The following is a 27,403-nucleotide window of genomic DNA, read 5'->3' as shown; positions in this document are numbered from 1 at the left end:
GCGGCGAACCTCCGGAAGTGACAGTAACGGAGACTGCGCAGGGGTCCTGAGCGGGAGAGTCGCGACGAGGGCGCTGGTCGAGAGGCATTCGGCTTGTAGCAGGTCCCGCACTCCAACCTTTCGCGGCCAGGGTTTGCTCTCTGCTTGTCCTGGACTGAGGTGCCCATGACGGAGTTATCCAAGGAGGAAAAAATCTGTTCCGGGTGAGCCCAGGCCGCCCCGGATATGCGATGGCTGAAGAGCGGACACCAGGGACCACACTGAGGTGGGAGTCAAGGCAGGGAATATAAGCAGGATTTTGGTGGTCTTTGCCCCCCCAGAGTAGGAGCCGGCCCTCCTGAATGTTGAGACCGACCTGGCTTACTAGGATATTTCTTCCTTGGGTGAGGATTTATTTCTAAACCCTGTGCTCGATGACTCGGGCGGGAAACTGAGGCACAAGTCAACAGCGTCTGCTCCGTGGCAGTCTGTATTATCTATGTAGCTCAGATCTTCTTCCAGATCTTCGGATCCTGTCCAGGCAGAGATGCCCTTTCACAAATCTCCCCCGAGCTCGCCGTCCTGCCTTCCGTTTCCCTCGCTCCAGGAGGCACTTCCTCTTCTTTCTTCCCTGGAATCTTCTAATTCGGGTTCTTCTCCTGTACTCTTTTGGTCATAATTTCACACACATCACACACATTCTCGCTGTCTCTCTTTCCTTCCTTTCCTGGCGTGCTCTCTTTGCTTTCACTCTCGCTCCTTTACTTTTGGGCCAGATTGACTGTTCTCTTGATGTTTGGGTGGCGGGATAGAGGGGAGACTGCAGGCAAATGGCATAGACCATGTCTGACTCACACTTGGCTTAATTCAAGACTTTAGAATTTCATAAAGGGAGTTCATTGACTTGCCTTCTATTCTGGTTCACCCGTTTGTGACCTTGGTCTAATCACTCAGCCTCTCTCAGCCAATTTCTATTCTGTGAAGAATTCGGAAACCGAATTAGATCAACTCTAAGGTCCTGGTTGTCAGTTCTAAAATTCTTTGTCTTCTCAAACTATTCACTAAGCGTTGGATGGTGACAGTCCCCTGAGAAGCTGAAAAGGAATAAAAAGAACTATTTTGGAATCATGTATCCAGTTTGCATACCATTCAAACTTGTACCGTATTTTGGATAAGTTAAAAGTAATTCTTTTTGCCATTTGACAAGATATGCATCCCAAAGTGTAGTGCACTTGTGAGATGCTGTGCTGTAGGTGTTTATTGTAGTTAACAAGTATGGTATGTAATAAACCATTTTTTGCGGGGTTTTTTGTTTTTTCGTTTTGTTTTGTTTTGTTTTTAACTGAACTTTCCTATTTTTGTTTTCTTTAGGTTGGGTTTGAGACCAAGATACTGGATTCTCCTAGTTAAGATAAAGAGCTTTGGGTGCCCGACAGTGAAAATGGTGTAATCTGCGTAACAGTTCACAGCTTGAAGGCATGACAGTTAAAGAACACACATGGACTTGTGGCACATGGAAATGTGCACACAGAAAAAGGACATCTATAATTCTTTAAAAGTAGGAAGGCGTTCTTCCTCGCCAAAATGGGTACATTCTGTTCAGTTATCAAGTTTGAAAATCTCCAAGAATTAAAGAGACTGTGTCACTGGGGTCCCATCATAGCCCTCGGTGTTATAGCAATATGTTCTACAATGGCCATGATTGACTCAGTGTTGTGGTATTGGCCCTTACATACAACTGGAGGAAGTGTGAATTTCATCATGTTGATAAATTGGACTGTCATGATTCTTTATAATTACTTCAATGCCATGTTTGTCGGTCCGGGTTTTGTCCCTCTGAGGTGGAAACCGGTAAGAAAGATTCTGTAAGACAATGAACTTTAATGATAATCACCTATTTGGTTTTTGCCTTATTTGCTAACAAATAATACCAAACACAGCCTACTGTTTGTTCTCATAGAGACTAAGTGTATTACTCTAATCACTGATCACTTAGGCTCGGAGACTTTATTTCATATCTGTTTGAACAAATTGATCCAAAATAGCATTTTCCAAAGCAATTTTATTGAATATTTGTTCTCCTTTAAAAAAAAGATGGAGGTGGGGTGGGTTCATGGTCAAAAGTTTAGGAAACATCACATGTCATGCACAGTGAGGCTTGGCTGTAGGACCTTTTTTCATGTAATACTTTTAACATCCCTTAGAACTGAGAAAAACGCTTTAGAAACTGCTGGTTTAAATCATAAAGTTTTAAAATCATTGCACTGAAAATTTAGCATTGAGAAGTATAGTCCAAATCCATTTATAGTTTAAAAACTACTGGGAAGTTTATGCTTCTGAATGTCCATGTTTCCTGCTAAGGGACGTCACCTGACGGCTTGTCAGAAAGGCAGAATCTTGGGCTCTACTTCAGACCTACTGAATCAGAACCTTTATTTTAATAAAGTGTCCAGGTGATTCTTAGGTATATTAAAGTTTGGGAAACACTGGTGTATATCGTGTGCTGTGTACTATTCAAAATGAGTACAGAGAAGGGCCAGACACAATTTGAATTCTGAAAGAGCTTATAACCTAAGCAAGAAACAAACGCACTTGTGCAAATCACTAAACTATTAAGTAGAATGTGATGGGTGCTGTTAAAGTTAGAAGAATTGAGCATTTTCAGCTGGGGACCTGAGGGAGGAGTGGGTATTTCCAAAGGAGATGGGGAAGAGGGCGTGCAGGTTGAGAGAATGGTGGGGGCACATATTCAGAAGCAATGGACAGCCCTGTGTGGCTGGGGAAAGACTATGTAGTGCAGAGACAGCTGAAACAAAGGCAGATCGTGATGGTCTGAAATACATGAGAAATTGTAGACCATGGAGAGTGTTAGGGGTTTTCAGGCAGAGTCTGACACGGTCAGAGTTGGGTTATAGGAATGTTATTTTGACAATACATGGTTTGTGCTAAAGAAAAACTACAGTAAAGGAAACTAGTTAGGAAGTGATTAAAGTGATAAAAATGATTAAAATGGCTCAAGAAAGGGGTAGTGACAGGGGTAATGTCAAGGAGGGAGCAGATTTCAGTAAGAGTATCAACTCATGCTTAACTCCTCCCTCTAAAATACCTGCCAAGTTGTCAGCTGCCTTTTTCTAACTCCTCCATCCGCTAAGAATTGGGGTAAGTAGAACCAACTGTGACATTGAATTTAGATGGAGCACAGGGAAGAAACATTTAAAAGGACTTCTGCGTAATTGGGAAAGTGATGCTGCTCTTACCAGAAAATTGTTATATAAAAATATAAAATATTCTTATATATCCTCAAATAAGAGGACTGGAAGTGCAAGTTAAGATTCCCTCCTTCCCCTGTCTCCCATAAAAGAAAATCATACCTTAGGAATCATACTTGGGTTCAAGTATCTGATGCATTTTTGTTTCTGTTTTGCTGCCAAGGAAATTTCTCAGGATACCATGTATCTCCAGTATTGTAAAGTCTGCCAAGCATACAAGGCACCACGTTCACATCACTGCAGAAAGTGTAACAGGTACCTGTCTTTCTTGCTGTTCAGAGAGGATTGATCAACTAATTACTAATGTTTTCATTGTTCCTTCTACTACATTAGTGCTACTTCTATTCACTGCAAGGTTGCCATATTATAAAAAATACTGTCAAAATACTTGTATCCATAATCGCCATTTTATACTTAAATTATCCAGATAATGAATAGATTTCATTCTTCTTTGTTACAAGTGAAAAGCTTTTCTGGAAAAATACAGATTTACTTTGCCTCTTGTCCTGCGAGAACAAGGAGAAAATTATACTTTAAGTTTGTTTCCAGATATCAAGATTAATTGTGTTAGTCAGCTGCCATCTGGCCTAACTTTAGAATTGTTCTGAGTCTAAATTATAAGGGAGATCTGCTTTCCCCATGACTTATTGACAAACATTTACACTGTATACAAATCTAATAATCCAGGTGCCTGTTATCACAAATGTTTTAATATCAAAAACTTAATCAGAAGAAAACTATTAAAAATGTGAAATAATCTGTGACCTTTTTTAATGAACAGCTGTAATCACTGATTAGTAAGAAATTTAGAGAACTGTTGAAAGGAAATGAAGTTTTATTTGAGGCCAGAACATTGTCTTCTATCAACAGTAAGGAACAGATGCACGGCAAGACTTTGCTTATTATACCATATCTTATATTCTGGAGTTTGCTTGCTTAGCTCAGAGATCCATTAGCTAAAGGATACTATGAGAACAGGAAGGAAGTTACATGTGTCTGTTTGAGTCCATTAACCCCAATGGAGGTTTATAAGGGATTTGTTGAGTCTGCTGTAGGTCACTTAGGTCACTGCACTTACAAGCTGGAAGAAAACCAGGAACCATGCTCATTTCTTTCTAAGGAGCATTATAAAGAGACCCTCTTTCAGTGGGTCTCCTGACTTCTTTAAACAGATACTTGTAGCTGACATCTTTTCCTCAGAAGCTGTTAGAAAGCCTGCCCTTTCCTGTGCTGTTCAGAATTTAAAAGGAGTCACTGTTCATAATTGTGTAAAAGCTCATAAAGATTTTTCTTCCTGTTCCATGAAGTATAATTCTCCCATAGCTCATGGACATGCTGGATTCCTATTTGCTTGATCTTTTGAAGACCAAAGTTATTTGAAGTAGACAGGATTTTCTGCCTCATGTTTCATGTAAATTTTTCTTGTTAGATGTGTGATGAAGATGGACCATCACTGTCCTTGGATCAACAACTGTTGTGGTTACCAAAATCATGCTTCGTTCACACTGTTTCTCCTTTTAGCACCACTGGGTTGTATCCATGCTGCTTTCATTTTTGTGATGACTATGTACACACAGCTTTATAATCGGGTAAGTGAAAATGAAAATGTTTTGTTATAAAATCATCCATGCAAGATTAAATGGTAGTTATCAACATTTAAGAGTTTCATTTGGAAATATGCTTTCTGTGATTTAGTTGGGGAAATAGAACTTTGTTTTACTGATATATCGGTTCCTTTTTAGAAAGCATTAAAACTTAAATTTTGAGATGAGGATAGATTATTTCTTCTGAAAACTTACCTTACATGCTTTAGATGAAGCTGATAAATATTTTAATACTTTATATGTAATTTGTTAGACTTCAAACTTAATAGTTATGGAAAGAATAGTGAGAAGAAAGACAACACTAGTGCTTCCTACTTCCATCCCATTCATGTGGCAAGTTGTAGTTCTTTGTTCATTTCTGATTCTAGTGCCCTGGAAGGTGGCTCATGGAGCAGATACATACCATAAAATATAAACAGATTAAACCAGCAAGAGATCAAGTTGATTTATGGGCAAGTAGTCATGAGATAAAGGTCAGGGGACACAAACAAAACTCCCTAAAGAGGCCTCGAAAGTGAACGAGAAACACACACCTGATGGGACTGTCAAACTGTAGAGTCTGTCTTTTGGGGAGGGGACAGCCCATATTTGATCTGCAAGCTTTTGATGTTTGGAAAATCTAGCCCAGAACAATCTGAAAATCTGGATTCTTATGTGAAATCTCTTGATTTTTAAATGTTGGCACCTAATTCTGAATGTTGAAACTTTATGCAGGCCAGGCAGCACACATCTGTGGCCATATTTGGCCTGCATTTTATCAGTTCTTCACCACTGTTTGTAAAACACGAGGGAAGAAACTACTGAATCCTAGGCAGCGCTTGTCACCGTGGAAGAATACTGCAGCGTAGAATAGCAAGGAGAAGAGAGAAGACATAGTTCTGGTTTAGATTAGTGTCTAGTGTTGTCTATGCATGTTGATGTTGGTAAGGTCTCCTTGACACTTACTGAGGAAACAACAACAATGAAAAGTAACATTTGAGAAAACTAAGAATGATACCCTGCACATCGGTCTGAGCTCGTTACAATATTAATTAAAAATAGCTGGCCGGAGCAGTGGCTCACGCCTGTAATCCTAGCACTTTGGGAGGCTGAGGCAGTGTGGTTCACAAGGTCAGGAGTTCGAGAGCAGCCTGGCCAATCTGGTGACACCCTGTCTCTACTAAAACTACAAAAAATTAGCCAGGTGTGATGGTACACGCCTGTAGTCCCAGCTACTCAGGAGGCTGAGGCAAGAAAATCGCTTGAACCCGGGAGGTGGAGGTTGCAGTGAGTCAAGATCACGCCACTGCACTCCAGCCTGGGCGACAGAGTGAGACTCCGACTCAAATAAATAAATAAAATAAAAATAGCTGTGTTTGCTTTGGCCACAGGGCCATGTTGTCATCTCTTTGATCAAGTTATTTTACATGTCACAGTAGAGTCTGACCAGTTACCATAACCAAATATTCTGTGTGTGTGCTGTTGTTGCTGTGATAGCTCTCCTTTGGGTGGAACACAGTGAAGATTGACATGAGTGCAGCCCGGAGAGATCCTCTTCCAATTGTTCCATTTGGATTAGCTGCATTTGCTACCACCTTGTTTGCCTTGGGATTAGCTTTAGGAACAACCATAGCTGTTGGGATGTTGTTTTTTATCCAGGTAAGCATCTCAGTTACCTCTAGTCAAAAGTGTCAAGTTGTTGGGACTGATTGAACAAGAAAGAGATAAAGACTGTATTTAAGTGTGCAGTATGAAATGGAAATTATTTTTGCGTATTTCATTTAGGTAACTAATCTCCTGTGTATTCTTCAGATAATTTTGATTTAATTTTGCCAGAATTTCTAGGTATTGATTTAGTTTTTCAAATGTTAACTTGGAGTTAGGCAAGTTCTGGAGCACTTCAAAATTGAGAGAGCACTTCTCACCTGTGCGGTCTCTCTTGCTCTTCACCTCCACCCCAATAGAGGAGTCCGACAGATGATTAATTCATTGATTCTCAAAAAGGTTAAGTGACTTACCCAATGTCACCCATTCATATACTTGGTAAACATTAATGTTATTTTATAATAGTATCTATTTAATAATAGCAGTAATCATAATATAGCTAACATTTATTGAGCACTTATTATGTGTAAGGCACTGTTTTAGGCACTTTACATGTATTAGCTCATTTAATCTCCGTAACAGCCCTATGATAAAGATGCTATTTAATGCCTACTCTGATGAATCATTCTGCTAATTTCTGAGGCTACAAAAATGATAATGAAGAGGTAGCTGCCCTTAGGAACTGACAGTTAATATTAAACAGTTAATCCAGGGCCATATGTCATAGATTTATGTGCACAGTGCTATGAGAGCACAGAGGAGGACCTGGCTCTGAAGGGACCAAAAACCTTTTTTTTTTTTTTTTTTTTTTTTTGAGATGGAGTCTCACTCTGTCGTCCAGGCTAGAGTCCAATGGTGCGAACTCAGCTCACTGCAACCTCCGCCTTCCGGGTTTAAGCAGTTCTCTGCCTCAGCCTCCCAAGTAGCTGGGATTACAGGCGCCTGCCACCACACCCGGTTAATTTTTGTGTTTTTAGTGGAGACAGAGCTTCACCATCTTGGCCAGGCTGGTCTTGAACCCCTGACTTTGTGATCCACCTGCCTCGGCCTCCCAAAGTGCTGGGATTATAGGCGTGAACCACTGCGCCCAGCCCAAAAACCATTCTTATGACTTATTGCATTCACGTAATTCTTTCATTGATTCATTGAAGGCCTACTATGGGCCAGGTATTATCCACTAGGCCCTTGGAATAGAATGAGGACTCCTGGGCCAAGGCTGTTTATTTTTGTTGTTGTTGTTTGTTTGTTTGTTCGTTTGTTTTGAGACGGAGCCTGACTCTGTTGGCCCAGGCTGGAGTGCCATGGCACGATCTCAGCTCATTGCAGCCTCCGCCAAGGCTGTTTCTAACATACTACACTGTCTCTCTGAAGGCACAGCCAGACTTTAAGGGAACTCTTGGTTTTAAAATAATCTGGTTTTGTTTATACTTTATTATCGTCTACTAGCCTAGGACCAAATTCTTTGAAAAATTTTCCCCAATGCCTCTAATTTAGAATCATATTAGAAATAAACTAAGATCCTATAATATAAAAGCCTGTATATGTGGAATCAGTCATACCTAGGAAAATCAAATAATAGAATAAAGACTGAATACATTCATTATTTTTAAGGCAAGTGAAATATTGAGGTTGACTGAAATGAGTCACTGTTACTTCTCATAAATAGATTAATCATAAATTTAAAGTTAGTTAAAAATAATGATAAAAGATTTTAATAGCAAATTACAAGTAAGCACTGATTAAATGGATTATATCAGTGTTTTATTAATACTCGCAAAACCTTGCTCTGAAAATAGTACTTATGACATGAAGTTTGATTACCATACTAGATTCAGATTTGATTATGGATAGGTGTAATCATTGTTTCAGAGAGGTACTGTGGTGCAGTAGTTAAGAACGAGGACTTCGGAGTCAGATGGCTGACGTGGTAATTGTGGTACTTAACCTCTGTTTTCCTTGGTATCTTTATGGAATGGAGTAATAAAAGCTGTCTCAGAGAATTATGAATATGATAATCTTAAAGAAACCAAGGTCACATTATTAAATTTTACTATCATTTAATTTCCAGATGAAAATAATTCTCAGAAACAAAACTTCTATTGAGTCATGGATTGAAGAGAAGGTAAGTTTTAATTGTTTCTTCAATATTAAAAAAGTATATTAATAAAGGACTGGCAAAGTCCTCAATGTTAATAAAGTCTGTTAATAGACCGGATTAACGAAAAGTGCCTGAAAGTGAAAACATGGCTGCCAAATGGCTACCATAAGTCATTTGCATGCCACATAAAAGGTGAATATAGGAAACATTTTTGTTCGTTCTATAACTCCCACAGAAATGTGCCTCTCATACACCCTGAGTGGTTACAGAGGCCTAAGCCACACGTCAAACCATCTGTTCGTTCTCTCTTAGACTAGAGGAGAAAGCAACCCATTTGGAAAGGAGCTTCCACCCTACCAAGCTGCCATCAAGTTTTTCTCAATGTTTTAGACATTCAATGAAGCTCCTAACATTTAGCTCATCACAGACCTCACAGCCTCCAATACTTCATGCTGTCCATTGTGATTCTAGCGTGAAACACAAATCTGACTACCCTGCTCCCTGTTTAAAACTTCTCAGAGCCTCACCATTCCTGTGGCAGGGATTGAAACCCACATACCTGCAGGGTCTGGGCAGATAACGTCCATGAAGGGGAGCAAGCCTGTATACCAAAGAGTTGCCTGGCAGACCAAGCTGATTGTTGCCAGAGGGGAATATTCACAATTTCCAAATTACAAAATAGGGAGAAGAATAGCATCGTTTTATATCTTTACAAATCTCTTTAGTGTCTGACTTAAGAGAAGACAGTTGGATTCTCACTTCTGCATTCAGTCTGTTGAGATGTATTGCTTCGATTGAAGTATGTGAAGATCCAGCCTCACACAGATAAGTAGGTAGAAAAGGATAGAGTATTTTAATAGGCCTTTTACATGATAATAGTGGATGTTCTTCCATATTACATTGAAAACTTGACAAGTGATATTTCTTATCAGTAAGATTTGTATACCTTTTTATTTTAAAACTCATCAGCCTATCTTGCTCTTTGAATGAATCTTTTACCAGTATGTGGTTTTATGTAACATCAGGCATTGGTCATTTGGGAGATACTGATTTACGGGGTTATGTAGATTTTCCAAACGTTAAACACCTTTCGTTATACAATATCCCAAAACTGCATTCACTTATGTCAATATATTAGTTTTATAAGAAAAAAATCCTTAAGTATTGGAAAGCTGTCAAGCTCACAGTGGTAGATGCAAGTTTTTTTGTTTTTTTTTTTAATTCTAATATGCATTTGAAAGCCTTATTTTTTTATTATCAACCCATACTGTCAGTCAGTTCCCTTAAAGTGACTGCCTGACTGTTCATTTTGGAGAAAATGTTCACCAAGTACTAAAGTCCAAATAACCTTAGTTTGCTACATTACTCATTCTTTCAAGTAAAAATAGTGTTACATTAAAAAAGCTGGCTCTACAGCTTTTGTTACCTTACAGCTTAACGACTGTTTTCCTTGAGATGATCATTCTACTTGGGCACGCTTTATGTATACTTCTCATTTTGTCACACAGACTGTTAAAAATAAAGAACATCTCCTTGAGAATTGAGATTTAATGTTTAAAAATAACTTTTACTGCTTCATCAAGGACGTTCTTACGTGAAATTGCTCATAATGACTACCAACACAGTTTGGTGCCACTGCCTTGGTTTCTGCTAAGATGCCAACAGTTTTATTCACCATTGCAAATGTCAACACAACGAAAAGACAAATGACATTTCAGTGTTATTATGAAAATAGCTTGGCCTTAATGACTAGCAAGAAAAAGTCTTGAAAACTCAAAGTGATCTTCAAAGCATGCTTTGAGAGCCACTGATGTACAGGTTTTAGGTGTGAGCTTCTTAGCTTCTACATAAATAAGACCTTTTATGACTTCTTTTTTTGTTTTTTGGCGACGGAGTCTCACTCTGTTGCCCAGGCTGGAGTGCAGTGGCACAATCTTGGCTCACTGCAACCTCCACCTCCTGGGTTCAAGTGATTCTCCTTCCTTAGCCTCCCAAGTAGCTGGGATTAAAAGATGTATGCCGCCACGCCCAGCTAAGTTTTGTATTTTTAGTAGAGACAGGCTTTCACCATGTTGGCCAGGCTGGTCTCAAACTCCTGACCTCAAGTAATCCACCCATCTCGGCCTCCCAAAGTGCTGGGATTACAGGCATGAGCCACTGCACCCAGCCGACTTCTTTTTATCTACTTCTCCTGCCTCATTTCCTATCCTTCTCTACACTGTCTGTCACACTTGATACTAAATTACTCATAGTTTGTACATCTTATGCTGCTGTATCCTTGCACATGTTGTTCCCTCTGCCTAGAATGCTCTTCACTCTCGTTTTGCCTGATTTCTTCCTTCTCAAGACTTAGTTAAGGTATTGTTTCTCCCAAGGACCCTTCCTGGACATTCCCTAGACTTGGCTAAGTACTTTTTGTTTCCTTTGTTCCCTTTTCCCATAGCATCTACCACACCCCTTCGTCACCTTTTAACACACAATATTGATAGAATCCTAACTTCATGGAGTGTTTCTGTTAGGCAAAGACATGTCTTAGTCATTTTATAAATTACTCTTATATTTACCAGTTTTTCTTTGTAAATAGCCTAGATCTCTGTTCTTTGAAATTCAGTCCATTTTGAAGACTCTGAAGCTTTTGTTTATAAAAAAGAAAAAAATTATTCTTTACTTTCTGGGGAGGATGAATTTATATAATTTAGTAGATTCATATGCATTATAGTTTAATAATTATTTTACTAAATAGTTAACTTTCATATCACTTAACAGATAATTGCAATAACATTTTCCATAAAACATTGTCCCCTGATAATCAAATATTTCAAAATATCATTTCTGATAAGCATAATAAATATATTGACATTAGATTAACATTTTTTTTTATTATTTTTGCTAATGACCAAGGCTCCTTATAAACCGATGCTACATTTAGAAATTACTTCAGATGAGACTGAGTATGCTCAGTGGTATGGCCATACACTAGAAATTATTTCCGAATTGGCACTTTATTGCTGAGTAAAAAATTCAAACAAATGACCATATTAAATTTATAGGAAATTTCTAGAAATTACCAGGTACTATCTACAACAAATTTGAAGGGTTTGTACACTTATTGTTAAAATAAATAATGTATCTTTGTACCACTAGGTGTCAGTGGAACTTAAGAAATCCAAAGCCAGTTTATTTCCTTAAGTTAAAGCTAACAGTTTAAATGCGTGGAATATAATTTATGCAAGCTGAATAGTTATGTACATGCATAATATGTACATATAAATGCATATATAAATGAGTATGTATACATGTGTGATAGTATAAAAAAGAAAGAAGAGGCCGGGCGCGGTGGCTCAAGCCTGTAATCCCAGCACTTTGGGAGGCCGAGACAGGCGGATCACAAGGTCAGGAGATCGAGACCATCCTGGCTAACACGGCGAAACCCCGTCTCTACTAAAAACACAAAAAATTAGCCAGGCGAGGTGGCGGCGCCTGTGGTCCCAGCTACTCGGGAGGCTGAGGCAGGAGAATAGCGGGAACCCGGGAGGCGGAGCTTGCAGTGAGCTGAGATCCGGCCACTGCACTCCAGCCTGGGCGACAGAGCGAGACTCCGTCTCAAAAAAAAAAAAAAAAAAAGAAAGAAAGAAGATCTCCTGTATATACCTGCTAGCTTTAAAAAATGTTTTTCATAAAACAACTCTCCTATTACACTTTTCCTGGCCATTCCCATGGGCATCACTGCCACCCAGGATACAACTGTTACTTTCTGATACAACTGTTACATTCTGATGCACACCACAGAACAGTTCTATCTTGACTAAAACAGTTCCATCCTGAATAAACCCTTACCTTTCTCCTGAATCTGTTTATCAGCATCCCTTCTGTATACCTGAATTGTTTTGTATTGCTGAACAACCAGGAGCATTGAGGACTTTTTATATATGATATAAAGTTAGCTAACTCTTTTAGTAAGCCTTTATGAGTGCTTATTCCTCAAGAAACCCTGTCAGATATTTCCTAGGTAATCGTGTACAAGGTTGGTGTTCTGTATCAAGTTCTTCCTGTACTGTGATGAAGTTGTCTATTGCTTCCGTGTACACTAATATTACAGCGAGGAGGAATTATTTTTATGAATGCTAGAAACTTGAGAAGTAGGTGTTCTCAATAATATATTACTGAAGGCCACTTAGACAGAGGCAGCGGCCATCTTATATCTTTGTTACCCACAGGCTAAAGATCGAATTCAGTATTATCAACTAGATGAAGTCTTTGTTTTTCCATATGATATGGGAAGTAGATGGAGGAACTTTAAACAGGTATTTACGTGGTCAGGGGTCCCTGAAGGAGATGGACTTGAGTGGCCAGTAAGAGAAGGCTGTCACCAATACAGCTTAACAGTGAGTATTTTTGTTAAATAGCCCTTCCTTTTTGCCTCACCTTCTTTCCCTTAACTCCCCCTCAACTCAAGTGACATGTTGTAGTAAAATAAGTAATACGAATGTTTTCATTCTGTCAAAATGAATCTAATAATTCTAAATCTCTCCTTATATCATGTCTCTCCCTGTATTTCAGTATCTCCTTAACTCTCTATACCTGTGAGATAAAGTCCTGATCCCTTAACATAGTTTTATGAAATCTGACCAAAAATTACCTTCCACCTTACAGTATCATATGAATGCCTTATACATTCCTGTCACCCAACTTTGCCCACAATTTTTTCATCTTACATGACCTCCACTCTATCTAAAATTATTAAGACTCGTTCCAGTCTTACCTCTTCCATAAAGTCTAACTTAACCCCCGTAGACTCATCTGAATTTGGCATTTAATCACATACTACTCTATGGTAGCTCACGAAGTCTCATTTTTTTTATTTAATTCTGGTATCTTATATCTGTAACATCATAAGATTCTAGGACAGAGATCATGAGTTATCTTTATTTCTCCTATTATATCTAATATAGTGCTATTTAATAGTAGCTCTGTCAAAATAAGTTATAATGATGACTTTTATTCATTCATTCAACTTCATTATTAAATATTCTTCATTATTCATTTGTAGTGTGTCTGCTATGTCTCTACAGAATCAGTGAATCTCAGTGTTTTCACCTGAGAAGCTTCATGAGGGCAGAGAATATACTCCCTGATCCCTGGGCCACAGTAAGCACTCTAGGAATATACACAGATGAGGACGTTAGAGAGTGAATAGCGAGAAGAAAACCTCGCCCTCAGCCCATGGTTCTTAGCATAGGGCCTTTTTTCCATGCTGAAACAACCTGTGGCCTTTAAATTATCAGCAACTTGAAATGCTGGAAAATTGGGGGTTTGCCGTATCACTTTGACAGTTGATGAGGAAAGGCTATTTTTCAACATTGAGACAAGAGATTTCATTTTTTTCTTTTTATTTCTTCCAGATAGAACAGTTGAAACAAAAAGCAGATAAGAGAGTCAGAAGTGTAAGTACTTCTTTTGCAGTGGTAATGTTTTTTTCTTTTGTTAGGCTCTGTACTTCCATACAGTTTTTTTTAATTGACTGACTAGAAACCAATTGTTGGCTTTTATTAAATAGTATTCCTTAATACATTTGTTGAAATTTGATGCAGTTAACTTTTGTTTTTATTTAAATAGTTGGGGCTAGAGGTTGGGAGGAATTTAGTCAATTTATATTGCCAACATAGCAAAATAATGATCCTCAATACAGCTCCTTAATGTGAAACCTATCCTTACAACTGTGTTGTTGGATATGATGGCCACCAGCCATATGTGGCTGTTTTATTTAAATTTGTTAAAATTAAATAAATTTAAAAATTCAGTTTCTTATTTGCGTTCACCACATTGTAAGTGCTCACTCAGTAGCTGCATGTGTCAAGTGCTGCTGCATTGGATAGCACACATACAGAACATTTCCATTGTAGCAGAATGTTCTCAGGCCTGCTCTAACTTTAATTCTTAGCTATGGGCTTGAAATGAAGAGTAAGAAAAGCCTTGAGAACTAGAAACATCAGTTGCTTCCCAGGGAAGAGGATGGGGAACTGGAAGGCTTGTCACTGGATATTTTGGATCTCCCTTTAAAATTTGAAATTCAGACTTAAAACTCAGATATCATGGGTGGATATTTAAAGGTTTCTTCTGATCACTGATGACAGGTTCGCTATAAAGTAATAGAAGATTATAGTGGTGCCTGCTGCCCTTTGAATAAAGGAATCAAAACCTTCTTCACAAGCCCCTGCACTGAAGAACCTCGCATACGGCTACAAAAAGGGGAATTCATTTTAGCCACAAGAGGTTTACGGTAAGTAATAGGAAGTACTGCATTTCTTATTCGATGACAAAATTAGTATATAGCCTAAAAAATTAACTTTAATCTTTTAAATATTTCAGATATTGGTTGTATGGAGACAAAATCCTTGATGATTCCTTTATAGAAGGTATGGAAATGGAACGACATGTTTAAAGGACAAGACTATTAGCAATAATTCCACATTTTACAAGAGTAACGTTTATAAACCAATCATGCCTAATGCATTAGGGGAACTGCATAAAAAGGCATATCACTAAGCAACAAAAGGAACCTCCTTATATATTTCTCTATAGCTCTTGTATTTTTCAGGTCTTTTTAATGATAGCTAACATTTGAGCTCATAACTATGTGGCAAGTACTTGTGTAAGTGCTTCCCTTAAGGTGTAAAAGTCCCCAAAAGACCTCGGAGGTAGGCACTATCATTTACATTCTATGGAGGGAACTCTGAAGCACTGAGAGGCAACTTGCCCATAGCTATGCATTGAAAACAGATGGAGCGAGGGCTTAACCCCAAGCAGTCTGACTCCACATTCTGTGCATCAAACCCCTGTACTGTTTGCTCCCCCCACTTTGAATGAGCATTTCTCTTACTATAAAAACCAGTAGATTGAAACTTTGCGTACGTTTTTTTTTCCTTAATTTAAGTTTTATAATTGTTTCTTTTTAAAGTTAAGATTAGCTCGAGATGTTCTTTAAAAAACAGTTGGGGTTAATCATAAATTAACCTCTTATGACGGCCGTGATCTAGAAATGTATGTTAGGCCAGGTGCGTGACTCATGCCTGTAATCCCAGGACTTTGGGAGACCAAGGCAGATGGATCACTTGAGGTCAGGAGTTCAAGACCAGCCTGGCCAACATGGTGAAACTCCATCTCTACTAAAAATATAAAAATTAGCTGGCATGGTGGCATGCGCCTGTAATCCCAGCTGCTCCGGAGGCTAAGGCAGGAGAATTGCTTGAACCCAGGAAGCGGAGGTTGCAATGAGCCAAGATTGTGCCACTGCACTCCAGCCTAGGTGACACAGCAAGACTCCATCTCAAAAAAAGAAAAAGAAATATGTATGTTAGAAAAAGTCTAAAAAGGAAATTTACAAAGACTACAAGAAGATAGTTCCCTAGAAAAGACATAGTGTGATGGTGTGCCAAAAACACCTTTCCTGAATCATACACATATAAGTAAACACCCATACTGAGTTCCCCCTGACTCTAGCTAGGAGCTGTCTTTAACGACATTAGTCCCTATTCTGGATCATAGAATTTGGGAAATACCTGTTCCTAGCTTGTAATAAACATTTAAAAACCTTAATTTTTTTCCCCTTTAAACTGTGCTTATATTAGATAGCAAAGAGGGGAATAAAAGTCTGACTAAAAGTTTATTAATTTGAAGTAATAGGACTTACTGCTTTCAGTAATGTCACTCATCCATCAGACAATTTCACCTCAATTTCTTTTTCTCCCTCAGGTGTTTCAAGAATAAGGGGATGGTTCCCTAGAAAATGTGTGGAAAAGTGTCCCTGTGATGCTGAAACAGATCAAGCCCCAGAGGGCGAGAAGAAAAATAGATAGCTGCTGTTAAAATGAAATCATCCTTTAAGTCTGCTTAATTACTTGAAAATTGTACATATTACTAAAGAATTATGCAAAGAGCCTACTCTGGTTAAGATGTTCTTTTCCTCAAAGGTGCCCTAGTGCCATGATTTAAATATTTTTATTACCGTTTTGAAATGGAGAAGCCATTCTGCATATGCCTTTGATTTCCTGCCCCTCTTTACCACCTCTTCCTCCCCGGTAAAGGAAAAATATTTCACCCAAGTAAGTTAGCGGCAGTTTCTCTAGGATTTTCTTAGGCACTGCACACTCTGGACCTCACCTGCAGATACAGTTCCCCCCTTGCCAGGAGCATCTGCATGTGGTACTTCTCTTTTCCCTCAGTTGATATTTCTTACATGATATTCTAGATACTATAGAACTCAATTTGTCAGATTCAGTATAAGCTCAGATTTTGTTACCTGTCTTTTAATAATGCAAATTTTGTCAAATCAAATAAAGATCAATGGATGTTCTGTATAATCAGTTTTTACTTAAAGCATTTTTCTTTTTGCCAACTAAAAAGGTTCATCTTAGTTCCTTATGGAAAAACTGCTCTGCTGCCCTGTGGACAATTGGCATCTTAAAACATGTCTTAAGACATGACACACTTGCTTCAACATATTAACCCTATTAATGGGATATTGCAGTCATAGTGATGGCAGTGGATGGCAGCAGTGGCCCAAAGAGGGTTGAGGGGGAGCCATGATAGGCAGGAGCCAAGCATAGCTACAGCTGTCCAGTCATGGCTGCAGACCCGGGCATCCCTGTGCTCTAGGGGGCCCAGGGGAACCCCCCCACCACCACTACCACCAACCACCTGGCCTCTCCCTGCTCCTGGCACTTGCTCTGGAGTAAAGGTGAGGCCAAGCCCGGGTGCTGTCGGGATCTGGCCAGGTGTTCGTGAGCTCTGAGTGGTGTTGACACACTGGCGCCCTGCTGCCTAGGCCCCCTCCGGGCTTTGGGCTGCCAGCCATAGAGGGTTCCAGCTGGTAAAGCAACACCCCAAGGATCCCATGGCAGTAGTGTTCTAGACTTTACACATAGTGATACCAAACTACTCATGTACCCTTGAGTAAAAAACTGAATCTGTGAGTGGTAGGATCCTAGCTGGTGGACTTGAATGCTTAAGTTGGGCTTGTCTAAACGTAAGAGTAGAATCACAGAAGGAAAGAGAAAGCCTATTTCTCTGGACTTCAGAAACCTTTCCAAGGCAGGGAATGTAACGCTTTGGGGGCCAGGCTTGTAATAGTTAAGGATAAGGGAAGAGCACTTGGGAATTCGGCAGTGAACAGACAAGTAAAATGTATGTAAGATGGAGTCATGTTATTGTGAAGCAAGAAGGTAGGACAGTCTTGAGTTGGCATTTGAAGCAGATGAGGGGACAAGTCATGTGCTTTGGGATATTTGCATTTTAGAGACAGCAGTAAGAACAAAAACAGGCTGGACCTGTGTCTGGCATGTTTGATACACAGGACGGTAACCGGTGAGGTTCAGCTGGAATGAGTGAGGGGAGAAAAGGAAAGTAAGTGAAGGCGAGAAGGTTAAAGTGATAACGGGAGCTAGACTTAAAAGTTAATTCCTGCCTACCCTTTTGTTTCAGATACTCAAGAATAGACATTTCTTTGGCTTTTCTGGGCTCAAAGTCTAGAAAGCCCATCCAAGAACATTCTCTTTAACTCCAGTTGGAGGCCAGAAAAGAATACTATTAATATTCAAGATTAATTAGAGTACAACAAAGATGGTAAGAGAATGGATATGACTTGGGCTCAGTTGGAGTTTTGGCTCAGCTGATGTTTGTTTTATTCTTTACAGCTATTGGATAAGAAGGGTTGGTCTTCAGAACTTTTCTTCGGTAGTTAACCTGTTTGCAGACTAGAATCATCTGGGGATCTCTTTAACAATCCCAGTGCCCAGGCTGTATCCGGCCATTTAAGCCAGAATCTCTGGAGTGGCACCCCAGGCATTAGTGTCTTTTTTTTTTTTTTTTTTTTTTTTTAGACAGAGTCTCGCACTTTTGCCCAGGCTGGAGTGCAGTGGTGCCATCTCAGCTCACAGCAAGCTCCGCCTCCCGGGTTCACGCCATTCTCCTGCCTCAGCCTCCTGAGTAGCTGGGACTACAGGCGCCCGCCACCACGCCCAACTAATTTTTTTGTATTCTTAGTAGAGATGGGGTTTCACCGTGTTAGCCAGGATGGTCTTGATCCCCTGACCTCATGATCTGCCCGTCTCAGCCTCCCAAAGTGCTGGGCATTAGTGTCTTTTTAAACTTCCTAGATAATTCTATCGTGTAGCCAAGTTTAAGAACAGATACTGTACTTGATTTTTAAGGGCTCCTTGTTTAAGACTGATTTTCATCATGGTCCATGAGGCAAAAAACACCACAACATAAGTATCTGCAATAGTTTATTTTAAAGACTACATTTACAAGTAGAAGCAACGTGTGTTATCTGTGGATAAGGCAGAGCAGGAACTCCAATCCGAGGGTGGGGGAGATCAGTTGGTTCCTTCACAGAAAATAAGCCTGTTGTGTGGGCATCTTGCTTGCCTGTAGGTCTTTGTTCCCAGTTCAGGAGGTTTTTATTCAGTGCTTGCTTCATTTACTGGAAAAGTTCACTGTGCCCACGTGTCAACGCCTTCCCCACAGCTTCCAGCTCAGCAGCAAACTGTAGCAGACAGATTTACTCCCCAGTTGCTACTATAAATAACGCTTTAAAAACAGCATTCCTTTTGAACAATATGTCGTAGGCCCAATTTTTAATACTGCCAAGTCAGAGATCTAACTAGAGAGTTTAGGAAATGTTTGGTATGATTAAACTTTTCCCTTCAGTACACAATTTAATTTACACAGAAGAGCATCAGAGAAATTTATCTCATAGATATGATTGACATGACTGATAGGTTCAAACTAAAATTTTAGTGGTTTGTGGAGTGGCTAGAAAACATGAATTATAAGCAGTTTTTCAGAATTTAAAAATATCTTAGTTTGAACAGAAGATGTAAATAAGCATTGAGACTGTTGGCAAGTTATGTTTATCACAAAGCAACAAGGAAGAAGGCACAGCGGGTCCCTTTGACCCTTGAACTTGTGGTCACTTATAGTATTAAGGTTGGAAATCATGAGGAAGGATACAGAACATAAACTGAGATCTTGAAGACAGGCATGTTGATAAAAGTAGCCCTAAAGCCTTAATATTAGCAACATTGAAGATGGGAAAGACGGGATTGATTTATTTGGGGACTAAGTTTACACATTATATGTCTCAATATAAAACAAAAGCTATGGCTTTAGAGTTAAGTAGGCAAAAAAAAAAAGGAGGAAAGACAAAACAAATGTAAGAATAGTTTTTAATCCATGTTCTCACAAGCAGTGCAGAGTGGGCAGGCAGGTACTTCAGTACCTTATCCTAATCCTGGATGTGCTCATACAGACTGTCAATTTGGGTCCGAAAGTATTTGGAAAGCTCTCCCCGCTTTGCTTTCAGTGTTGGTGTCAAGAGCCCATTTTCAATGGAAAATGGCTCTGGATGAAGAAAAACGGCTTTGACCTGGAAGATGAACACACACACATCCATGCTCATTAGTGATTTGGACTTCTCTGCAGAGCCCGCCGAGTGCTCTGTGAAGAAAGTGAAGTTGATGCAGGGAAAGGGTAAAGGTAATAGTAACACATGCCCATTCCCATAAACATAATTTGAGAAAGAAATGAGTAGGGAGAAGGGAGAATGGATAATAAACAGCAAAAAAAGGACAAATAACTACGAAAGATCATTTTATAGTTAATGGCAAAAAATCTACAATCAATTCCTTAGAAATTATATATTTAAACCTCATGAGATAGAAACTTGAAACAAAACTTTCTAATATGATGAGAGGCCAGTATAACATCAGTGGTAGTACACACCTGTTCAAAGGTTTTAAGGCCACTTTCTTTCCCAATTTTCTGCAAGTCTTCTAAAATGGCTTTCCTTACAACCTAAGAATACAAAACATCGCTTAAAGCATGGCTGTTTCAAACAGAGCCTGCAGGGCTAAGCGTGAACCAACTCAGAGTGCCTGGCAAAGCCGTGCAGTATGAAAGCAGGAATATAAAACTGGGCACATTATATGCCCAATATTGAAAGAAAAACTGAGAAGAAAAGGTACATCTAAATGTTAACAGTTTTCCCTGAATAGCATTTTTACTCTTCTTTCCCAGTCTTTTCCCACAATGAACATATTATTGTAAATAGAAAAGAGAGTTTTATTTTTTAAACTCTCCATCCTATCCCCGAGTCTCATAAAACTATTCAGCCTGTTGGGGCTGCAGCCACTTGTGACAGATGCAGGAACTGGTGAGGCATCCTCTCCTCCACGATGGACCCATGGGTGTGCATAAAGCTTTCCTAGGCAAGACTTACTTGGTTTTGGCACAGTTCCTCAAAGGAGCCCTTTACCCCAAGCTTGGCTGCAAATGAGGGAAGTACATCTGGGTCAGGAACCACCACTCCTACTAAGGATGACTATGGAAAGGAAATAAAAGGTGCAAGGGCATGAGAGAAGCCATGTAGGGATTTCCCCAGTAGTTAAATAAAGCAGAATTATGTCGTTGTAATAGTCATTTCCTCAAAACCCTAAATCCAGTACTAATGTTCTTTTCTCACCATATATTTTCAATACACATGGAACTGTAATCCCATTTTCCCACTCAATATCTCATTACAAAGATGTTCTATTCAAATCTGATCCGTCAACATTAAGCTTAAAGCATCTCTGACTTGTCCAGGTCCACTCTCCCTTACCCCCCAAAAGCTACGTTTAAGCGCAGTGTGTATAAAACAGTTTGTTGTTTTGGGATAAGGAGTTCCTTAAAGCTATATTTAAGCACATTATGTATAAAACAACAGTTTGTTGATGAAACTTTTGTTTGTTGTTTTATACATATTGCAACAGTTTGTTGTTTTATACATACTGTACTTAAACATAGCCTTAAGGAACTCCTAAAGGAATGGGAACTAAGTACAATGTGGAGCTCATTTTTTACTGAATCATTACCTTTTATTGTAGCCATTCTAAACAATTCTACTGACTTGTGTACAACGTCCATCATAGTTTCAAAATTTTTTTAATTGAAATTGCCTTATTTGAGGTTTGGAATGTAACTTCTTCTTCTTTTTTTTTTTTAGTTTTATAAGCTTGGATCTTCTCATTCTGAACCCAACTATACACATTTCCTGTAGCTACAAGAACCAGCATGGTTTGTGACTGAAATGGGCTATTGTTAAAATGATATATTACCCGTAAGCTCTCCCCATGTACAAAAATTTGTAACACTGGTCTACTCCTGTTGTAGATATTTTCTATCTTCTCTGGCGCAATGTATTCTCCTTGGGCAAGCTTGAAAATGTTCTTTTTACGGTCGATGATCTTCAGAGTTCCATTCTACATGAGACAGATACAAGTATCAGTATTTTTGAGCCACAGAGATGGTATCAGTGGGGAGAGTAGTGAAGTCACAGTCATCTTTCTTCTCTAAAGCTGATTTCTCCCAGAGACTTTTGAGCTGTCTTTCATTTCTCTTTCTTGGCTTTGGGGAAAGGGGAGGGAAGCATCGTGCAGCAAGAACCTGTCTTTACTGTATATCTATGTGGAGAGTCAATGCGCAGCCTCAGAGAAAGTCTCCCGGATCTGCTGGGGTTATGCAAATTGATGCCTCATCCAAGGAAGAAATTGCGCAGCTCTCAATTTCCAATCACTAATTTCCAATTAGTTCATTTTCAGAACTCTCAGCGATAGAGGTGTTGTCTTTTGTTTAGACTTTAGATTTGATATGAATAGTTCTCCCACCGCTTGACTCCCTGTTATGTTTTCCTCCTTATTAGATCCGGGCGTAAGCTCAAAAAGCTCCACTGTGCTAATCAAGCAAGTCAATTACTGGGCTTGTTAGAACAGCAACAGGGCTGAGAGGACTCCAACCGGCCACCAAGGGTCATTTGCAGCTTCATTTCTCTGAACTAATTGGTCTGAGGAGCTTAGGTCTTTAGGGATTTGAATTGTAGAATTGGGATAAATGGCAAATACAATCCACATGCTAACACCCTAAGTAGGGCGACTAACTAAACCCACTCTGGAACTATCACAAGGCAGACTCAATAAATTAGCCATCAATTCAGCATAACGTTCATTATCTGAAAGTGATTGATAAGGTGCCGCCTTCTATAACCCTGGTGTGGGGACATATCTATTGCTTACATCCTAGGCTTATTAGAGTGTTATTTAATCCTGTTACTAGACAGAAACAAATATGTTAGCAAACTACCAAACCCAGATCAATAAAATGCATTGTTAGGACTAGTGTTCTTAAAAGTTTGTCATTGTCAAGCATTCCTTAAATCTCATTTAAATCTAAAATATTGATTGAGCAAGAAGGGAGTTTTAAATTCTAGTTACATTCCCACTTCCCCAGCACAGAGTTAAGACAAAACTTTTGAGAGGAGAGATCTTTTGGAAAATCCCATCACTGCCCTTGCAATAATTTCCTTTCTTCTTATGAAAATAGCAACTACTGCTAATTATCATCAAGCTATGCTAAAAATATGTCCCTGTATCTTCCACAGAAAGGGGCTGTCAAGGTGAGTGAGAGACAAACACTAGCCTCTGCAAACACTTGATTTAGAAATCCTTCTTCCTTGTTTTGATATGCCTGTGAATTAATAGGGAGGATACTTATCCCAAGACACTCATAAGAGGCAAAAGTTGTGGACCAGCAGCGTTATCAAACCAAAATTTTCTGGGTTTTTGTTTTGTTTTGGTAGACACAGGGTCTTGCCATGTTGCTTAGGCTGGTCTCAAACTCCTGGCCTCAAACAATCCTCCCGCCTCAGTCTCCTAAAGTGTTAGGATTATAGGCTTGAGTCGCCACACTTGGCCTCAAACGACAACTTCTGCCTCAAGAAAAGTTAAGGGGCGGGGGAAAAAAGGACAGAATAGTACATCTCCCTACTCCTTTCCTGGAGAAGTCACCTAATTTTTCCTTGGCTGGTAGCAAATCTATTCCATTGCAGGGGACCCATGCCAACTCTTATGTCCAGGTCTACCTGATGTATTAAAGAATCCCACCTTCAGTTTGGGTCTAAAAACAGTGCTAGGATCACTGACTTACTGCTTGCTGGTGGTATATTTGATAAGGAATAAGGCAGGAAGAAAACACTTCAACTGGTCTACATCTTGGTGTCTTCGATAACAGTGTGATCAAAATACCGAAAGTAGTCTCTGGCGGTACTTCTGGTGCTGTAGCTTATACCAGTAATCCCAGAACTTTGGGAGGTCAAGGCAGGAGGATTGCTTGAGGCCAGGAATTTGAGTCCATCCTGGTCAACTCAGCGAGACCGCATCTCTATAAAATTTTTTTTTAAGAAAGAAAGACTTTCTAGCTTTGGCAGCTCCTATTCACACATTAAATTACTTTCTCAGAATTTCATACTGTTGGTCCATGGAAGAGCTGCAACTAGAACACAAATCTCCTGACTTCCAGCCTATATTCTTTTTTTTTTTTTTTTTTAACTTTTAAGTTACAAGTTAACCTAGATTCTTTTAATTGTATGTTCTTTTTTTTATTTTTTGTTTTATTTTATTTTATTTTTTGAGACAGAGTCTCTGTCACCCAGGCTGGAGTGCAGTGGCACAATCTTGGCTCACTGCAACCTCTGTCTTCTGGGTTCAAGGGATTCTCCTGCCTCAGCCTCCCAAGTAGGTGGGATTACAAGTGCCCATTTACCAGGCCCGCCTAATTTTTGTATTTTTAGTAGTGACGGGGTTTCGCCATGTTGGCCAGGCTGGTCTTGAACTCCTCACCTCAGGTGATCCACCACCTCAGTCTGTATGTTCTTCTCTGGATAGTATGAGGAAGTCATAAGCCAGGTAGGGTGCAAATCTAATCCCCTCCAGCTGCCTCAGCTGATTAACCTGCTTGCATTTCTGCCCCTCTTGCTATAAGCAAATTGTTCTTCCCAGTCCATTAGCACAGACTTCCAGGAGTTCTGACGATATACCCACCGGGAGCCAGCGACCAATGTCTCCTGTGTGAAGCCAGCCATCACTGTCCAGGGCTTCCTGTGTCTTCTCAGGGTCCTTCAGGTATCCTTTGAACACGTTTGTACCCTTGATGCAGATCTGCACAGCAGACATACAAGGCGGTGACAATAGCAAAGGCTGCTCCTCCCAGCGTGGGCAGTTTATGAAACATCTGCTCCCCCTTAAATCATTTGATGGCTTCCACTACACTGTGAAGAGCACCAGATCTTAGTCTCCACTACAGGGGATAGGAAAGTGAAGTTCAGAGTGCTTAATTCTTTGCTAAAGATCTCAAAGGGGCCAAATCCAAGTTTGCTTACAATTATTTGCTCCTTCTGATATAAACCGCCCCACCATGATTGTCTGACCACAGGGCATGACCTACCCACCTCTCCTTCATTATTCACTGAAAAGTAGTTCATGTCAGCCACATCTTCCAGCTTCACATAATTGCAAGTCAGGGGCGCCCCAACGTGACCTAGAACACACCACGCGGAATCAGCTGAGAAACTCTTGCATGGTGATAATTCCAGGCATATTTCTGAGATATTTATGACTTGACTCTAGAAGAGTAAGACTGAAAAATCACCTGGCACCAATGCACACTAGCCAAGGTAGGCAGGCCTGGGCCCAATACTTGAATTTTGCATTTGCCACATTAGTCCAGAGAACTGAGGTTATCTAAACTCCAAAGTCCTAGTTCAGTTAGAGCCTTTCTTCCAACCATGGCACCTCCTGCCCAGCAGATGGAGGACTTACCTGATGTCCAGTCCCCAGGTGATGTAAATGTACAGCCAGCTGTGCATTCTGTTTGACCATAAGCTTCATACACCTGGGAAACCAAAGAAGAGCTTGTAGATTTACTCAAGATAAAGTGTGAGCTGGCCATGTGCTATGGCCAAGACATGAGGAAACCAAGGTCTCTAAGTGTTCGAGACCACTTAGTGTCTTAAAACCTTGAACTTAGAGGGGGCGGTGGCTCACGCCTATAATCCCAGCACTTTGGGAGGCTGAAGCTGGAGGATCACCTGAGGTCAAGAGTTCGAGACTAGCCTGGCCAACATGGTGAAACCCCATATTTACAAAAATACAAAAAAAATTAGCTGGGCATGATGGCAGGTGCCTGTAATCCCAGCTACTCAAGAGGCTGAGGCAGGAGAATCACTTGAACCTGGGAGGAGGAGGTTGCAGTGAGCTGAGATCATGCCATTGCACACCAGCCTGGGCAACAGAGCAAGACTCCATCTCAAAACAAAACAAAACAAAACAAACAAACAAAAAACCTTGAACTCATACCCAAGCTGCAAAGTATTTACTACCAACACTTTTGGCCATTCAGAAACCAAAAGGGTCTGGAAATAGACCAAAGTATAGAACTTTACATGAAAAAGCATTTTGGCCAGGCATGGTGGCTCACACCTATAATCTCAGCACTTTGGGAGGCCGAGGCGGGAGATTCACCTGAGGTCATGAATTGTAGGCCAGCCTGACCAACATGGTGAAACCCCGTCTCTAGTAAAAATACAAAAATTAGCCGGGCCTGGTGGCATGCACCTGTGATCCCAGCTACTCAGGAGGCCGAGGCAGGAGAATCGCTTGAACCCAGAAGGCAGAGGTTGCAGTGAGCCGAGATTGTGCCATTGCACTCCAGCCTCGGTGACACAGCAAGCAAGACTCCATCTCAAAAAAAAAAAAAAAAAAAGAAAAGAAAAAGAAAGAAAGAAAGGAAAGGAAAGAAAATGCAGCATTTCAAGTAGGTGGGAACATGTAAGTTATTCACTAAGTGATGGTCAACCCAATAGCAATTGAACTTCAACCTGAGCAATGCAGCATCACTGAAGGAACTGAAGAAGGGGAGTAGCATTTTTTAAGGGAAATAGCTCCCATTGTGATATAAAACAAGAGTTGGCAAACTTTATCTGTACAGGCCAAGATAGTAAATATTTTCTGCTTTGTGAGCCATCTGGTATCTGACTCAAAACTTGACTCTGCCAACATAGCACGAAAGCAGCCACAGTCCATATGTAAATGGATGGACATAGCTGTATTTCAGTAATATTTTAAAAATAAAAACCGGCTGCAGACTAGTTTTAGCCTGTGCTGCAATTTGCCAAACCCTGGTATAGAAGATAATCTTGATTGGAGAGAGGCTAGGGGCAGGAAACAAGTTCACAGGCTGCTGCAAAGGGGGGTGTGGCCTGTGATAGGCAGAATTGGGAGACAGAGGAAGGCTTAAAGAAGACATTTCTGGGAGGGGGTTAGCAACAGAACCCGCCGATCTATTGGTTTTAGGGGCTTAAGGAAAGAACAGTATTAAAAATGGCTACGAAGATACTGATTTGAAAGACTACAGGGCCTCAGGCCTTGGCATCAATCTGGAGTCTCTTTTGATTGTGGTTATACGGATAGGGGACTCATGAGGAAAAGTCTGTGCCTGTTTTGTTCATGCTCTGCATGGCTGGTTGAATGAATAAACTATCCATCTGGGTAAAAATTGAGACAATGTGCATGACCAAGCACTTGCACAAATTTCAGGTGGAACTGAGACTTACATGGAAAAAATGGAAAATGGTAAGTTTGCCAGAAAGTAAGGGTGAAATAGTCTTACGAAATATCAGGGGTTAGGAAGTCCTGTCTAAGCAATTTAAAACCTACAAATATAAAAGATTATTTAATTTGACTATAAAAACATTGGAAATTTTTATATGGCAAAACACAGGGCAAAAATGATGAGACTAGGAAAAATCTTTCCAATACGACAAAAGTTAATATTACAGGTTGACTATTCTAATCCAAATGTTTGAAATCCAAAATGTTCCAAAATCCAAAACCTTTTGAGTGCCGACATGATGTTCAAAGGAAATGCTTTTTGGAGCACTTCAGATTTTGGATTTTCAGATTCAGAATGCTCAACTGTTTTATAATGCAAATATTCCAAAA

At 39.9% G+C, this 27,403-nt stretch overlaps 2 protein-coding genes across 8 annotated transcripts in view; one reads left to right on the top strand and one right to left on the bottom strand.

Moving 5' to 3' along the window:
* Nucleotides 1-10: 10 nt before the first annotated feature.
* ZDHHC6 (zinc finger DHHC-type containing 6) lies at nucleotides 11-16,894 on the top strand. 4 transcript variants are annotated; one of them, XM_025395796.1, is made up of 11 exons: nucleotides 11-203; nucleotides 1,351-1,830; nucleotides 3,412-3,503; nucleotides 4,678-4,837; nucleotides 6,329-6,490; nucleotides 8,505-8,558; nucleotides 12,752-12,919; nucleotides 13,937-13,978; nucleotides 14,669-14,814; nucleotides 14,904-14,950; nucleotides 16,287-16,894. In XM_025395796.1, exons 2-11 carry the CDS (start codon nucleotides 1,564-1,566, stop codon nucleotides 16,388-16,390), a joined length of 1,242 nt encoding a protein of 413 aa, XP_025251581.1. In that variant the 5' UTR covers nucleotides 11-203; nucleotides 1,351-1,563; the 3' UTR covers nucleotides 16,391-16,894. The 4 variants fall into 4 exon arrangements, with proteins under 4 accessions (XP_025251581.1, XP_025251582.1, XP_025251579.1 ...); XM_025395797.1 differs by having other exon boundaries at nucleotides 11-265; nucleotides 3,424-3,503; XM_025395794.1 differs by having other exon boundaries at nucleotides 11-265.
* A 1,906-nt stretch (nucleotides 16,895-18,800) lies between these two features.
* ACSL5 (acyl-CoA synthetase long chain family member 5) overlaps nucleotides 18,801-27,403 on the bottom strand; it is a 54,143-nt gene continuing 45,540 nt past the window's right edge. For all 4 annotated transcript variants that reach the window (XM_025396632.1, XM_025396631.1, XM_025396630.1 and 1 more), the window contains exons 15-21: nucleotides 25,223-25,295; nucleotides 24,853-24,941; nucleotides 24,446-24,562; nucleotides 21,689-21,832; nucleotides 20,812-20,913; nucleotides 20,316-20,387; nucleotides 18,801-19,959 (exon numbers count right to left, since the gene is read on the bottom strand). In XM_025396632.1, the coding sequence (XP_025252417.1) occupies nucleotides 19,819-19,959; nucleotides 20,316-20,387; nucleotides 20,812-20,913; nucleotides 21,689-21,832; nucleotides 24,446-24,562; nucleotides 24,853-24,941; nucleotides 25,223-25,295 (738 nt within the window). In that variant the 3' untranslated portion in view covers nucleotides 18,801-19,818. The remainder of the gene's footprint in view (nucleotides 19,960-20,315; nucleotides 20,388-20,811; nucleotides 20,914-21,688; nucleotides 21,833-24,445; nucleotides 24,563-24,852; nucleotides 24,942-25,222; nucleotides 25,296-27,403) is intronic.

This window comes from Theropithecus gelada, chromosome 9 (assembly GCF_003255815.1).
Source record: "Theropithecus gelada isolate Dixy chromosome 9, Tgel_1.0, whole genome shotgun sequence".
Taxonomy (NCBI): domain Eukaryota; kingdom Metazoa; phylum Chordata; class Mammalia; order Primates; family Cercopithecidae; genus Theropithecus; species Theropithecus gelada.
The sequence above is the reverse complement of the archived record's forward strand: the minus strand, read 5'-3'. Positions and strand labels throughout refer to the sequence as shown.

Excerpts from the sequence above, each read along its gene's own strand:
- ZDHHC6 (XM_025395796.1), top strand. The coding sequence starts at position 1,564 with ATGGGTACATTCTGTTCAGTTATCAAGTTTGAAAATCTCCAAGAATTA. Across the intron at positions 1,831-3,411 it reads TCCCTCTGAGGTGGAAACCG|GAAATTTCTCAGGATACCAT; the intron begins GTAAGAAAGATT and ends TTTGCTGCCAAG. Across the intron at positions 8,559-12,751 it reads AGTCATGGATTGAAGAGAAG|GCTAAAGATCGAATTCAGTA; the intron begins GTAAGTTTTAAT and ends TGTTACCCACAG.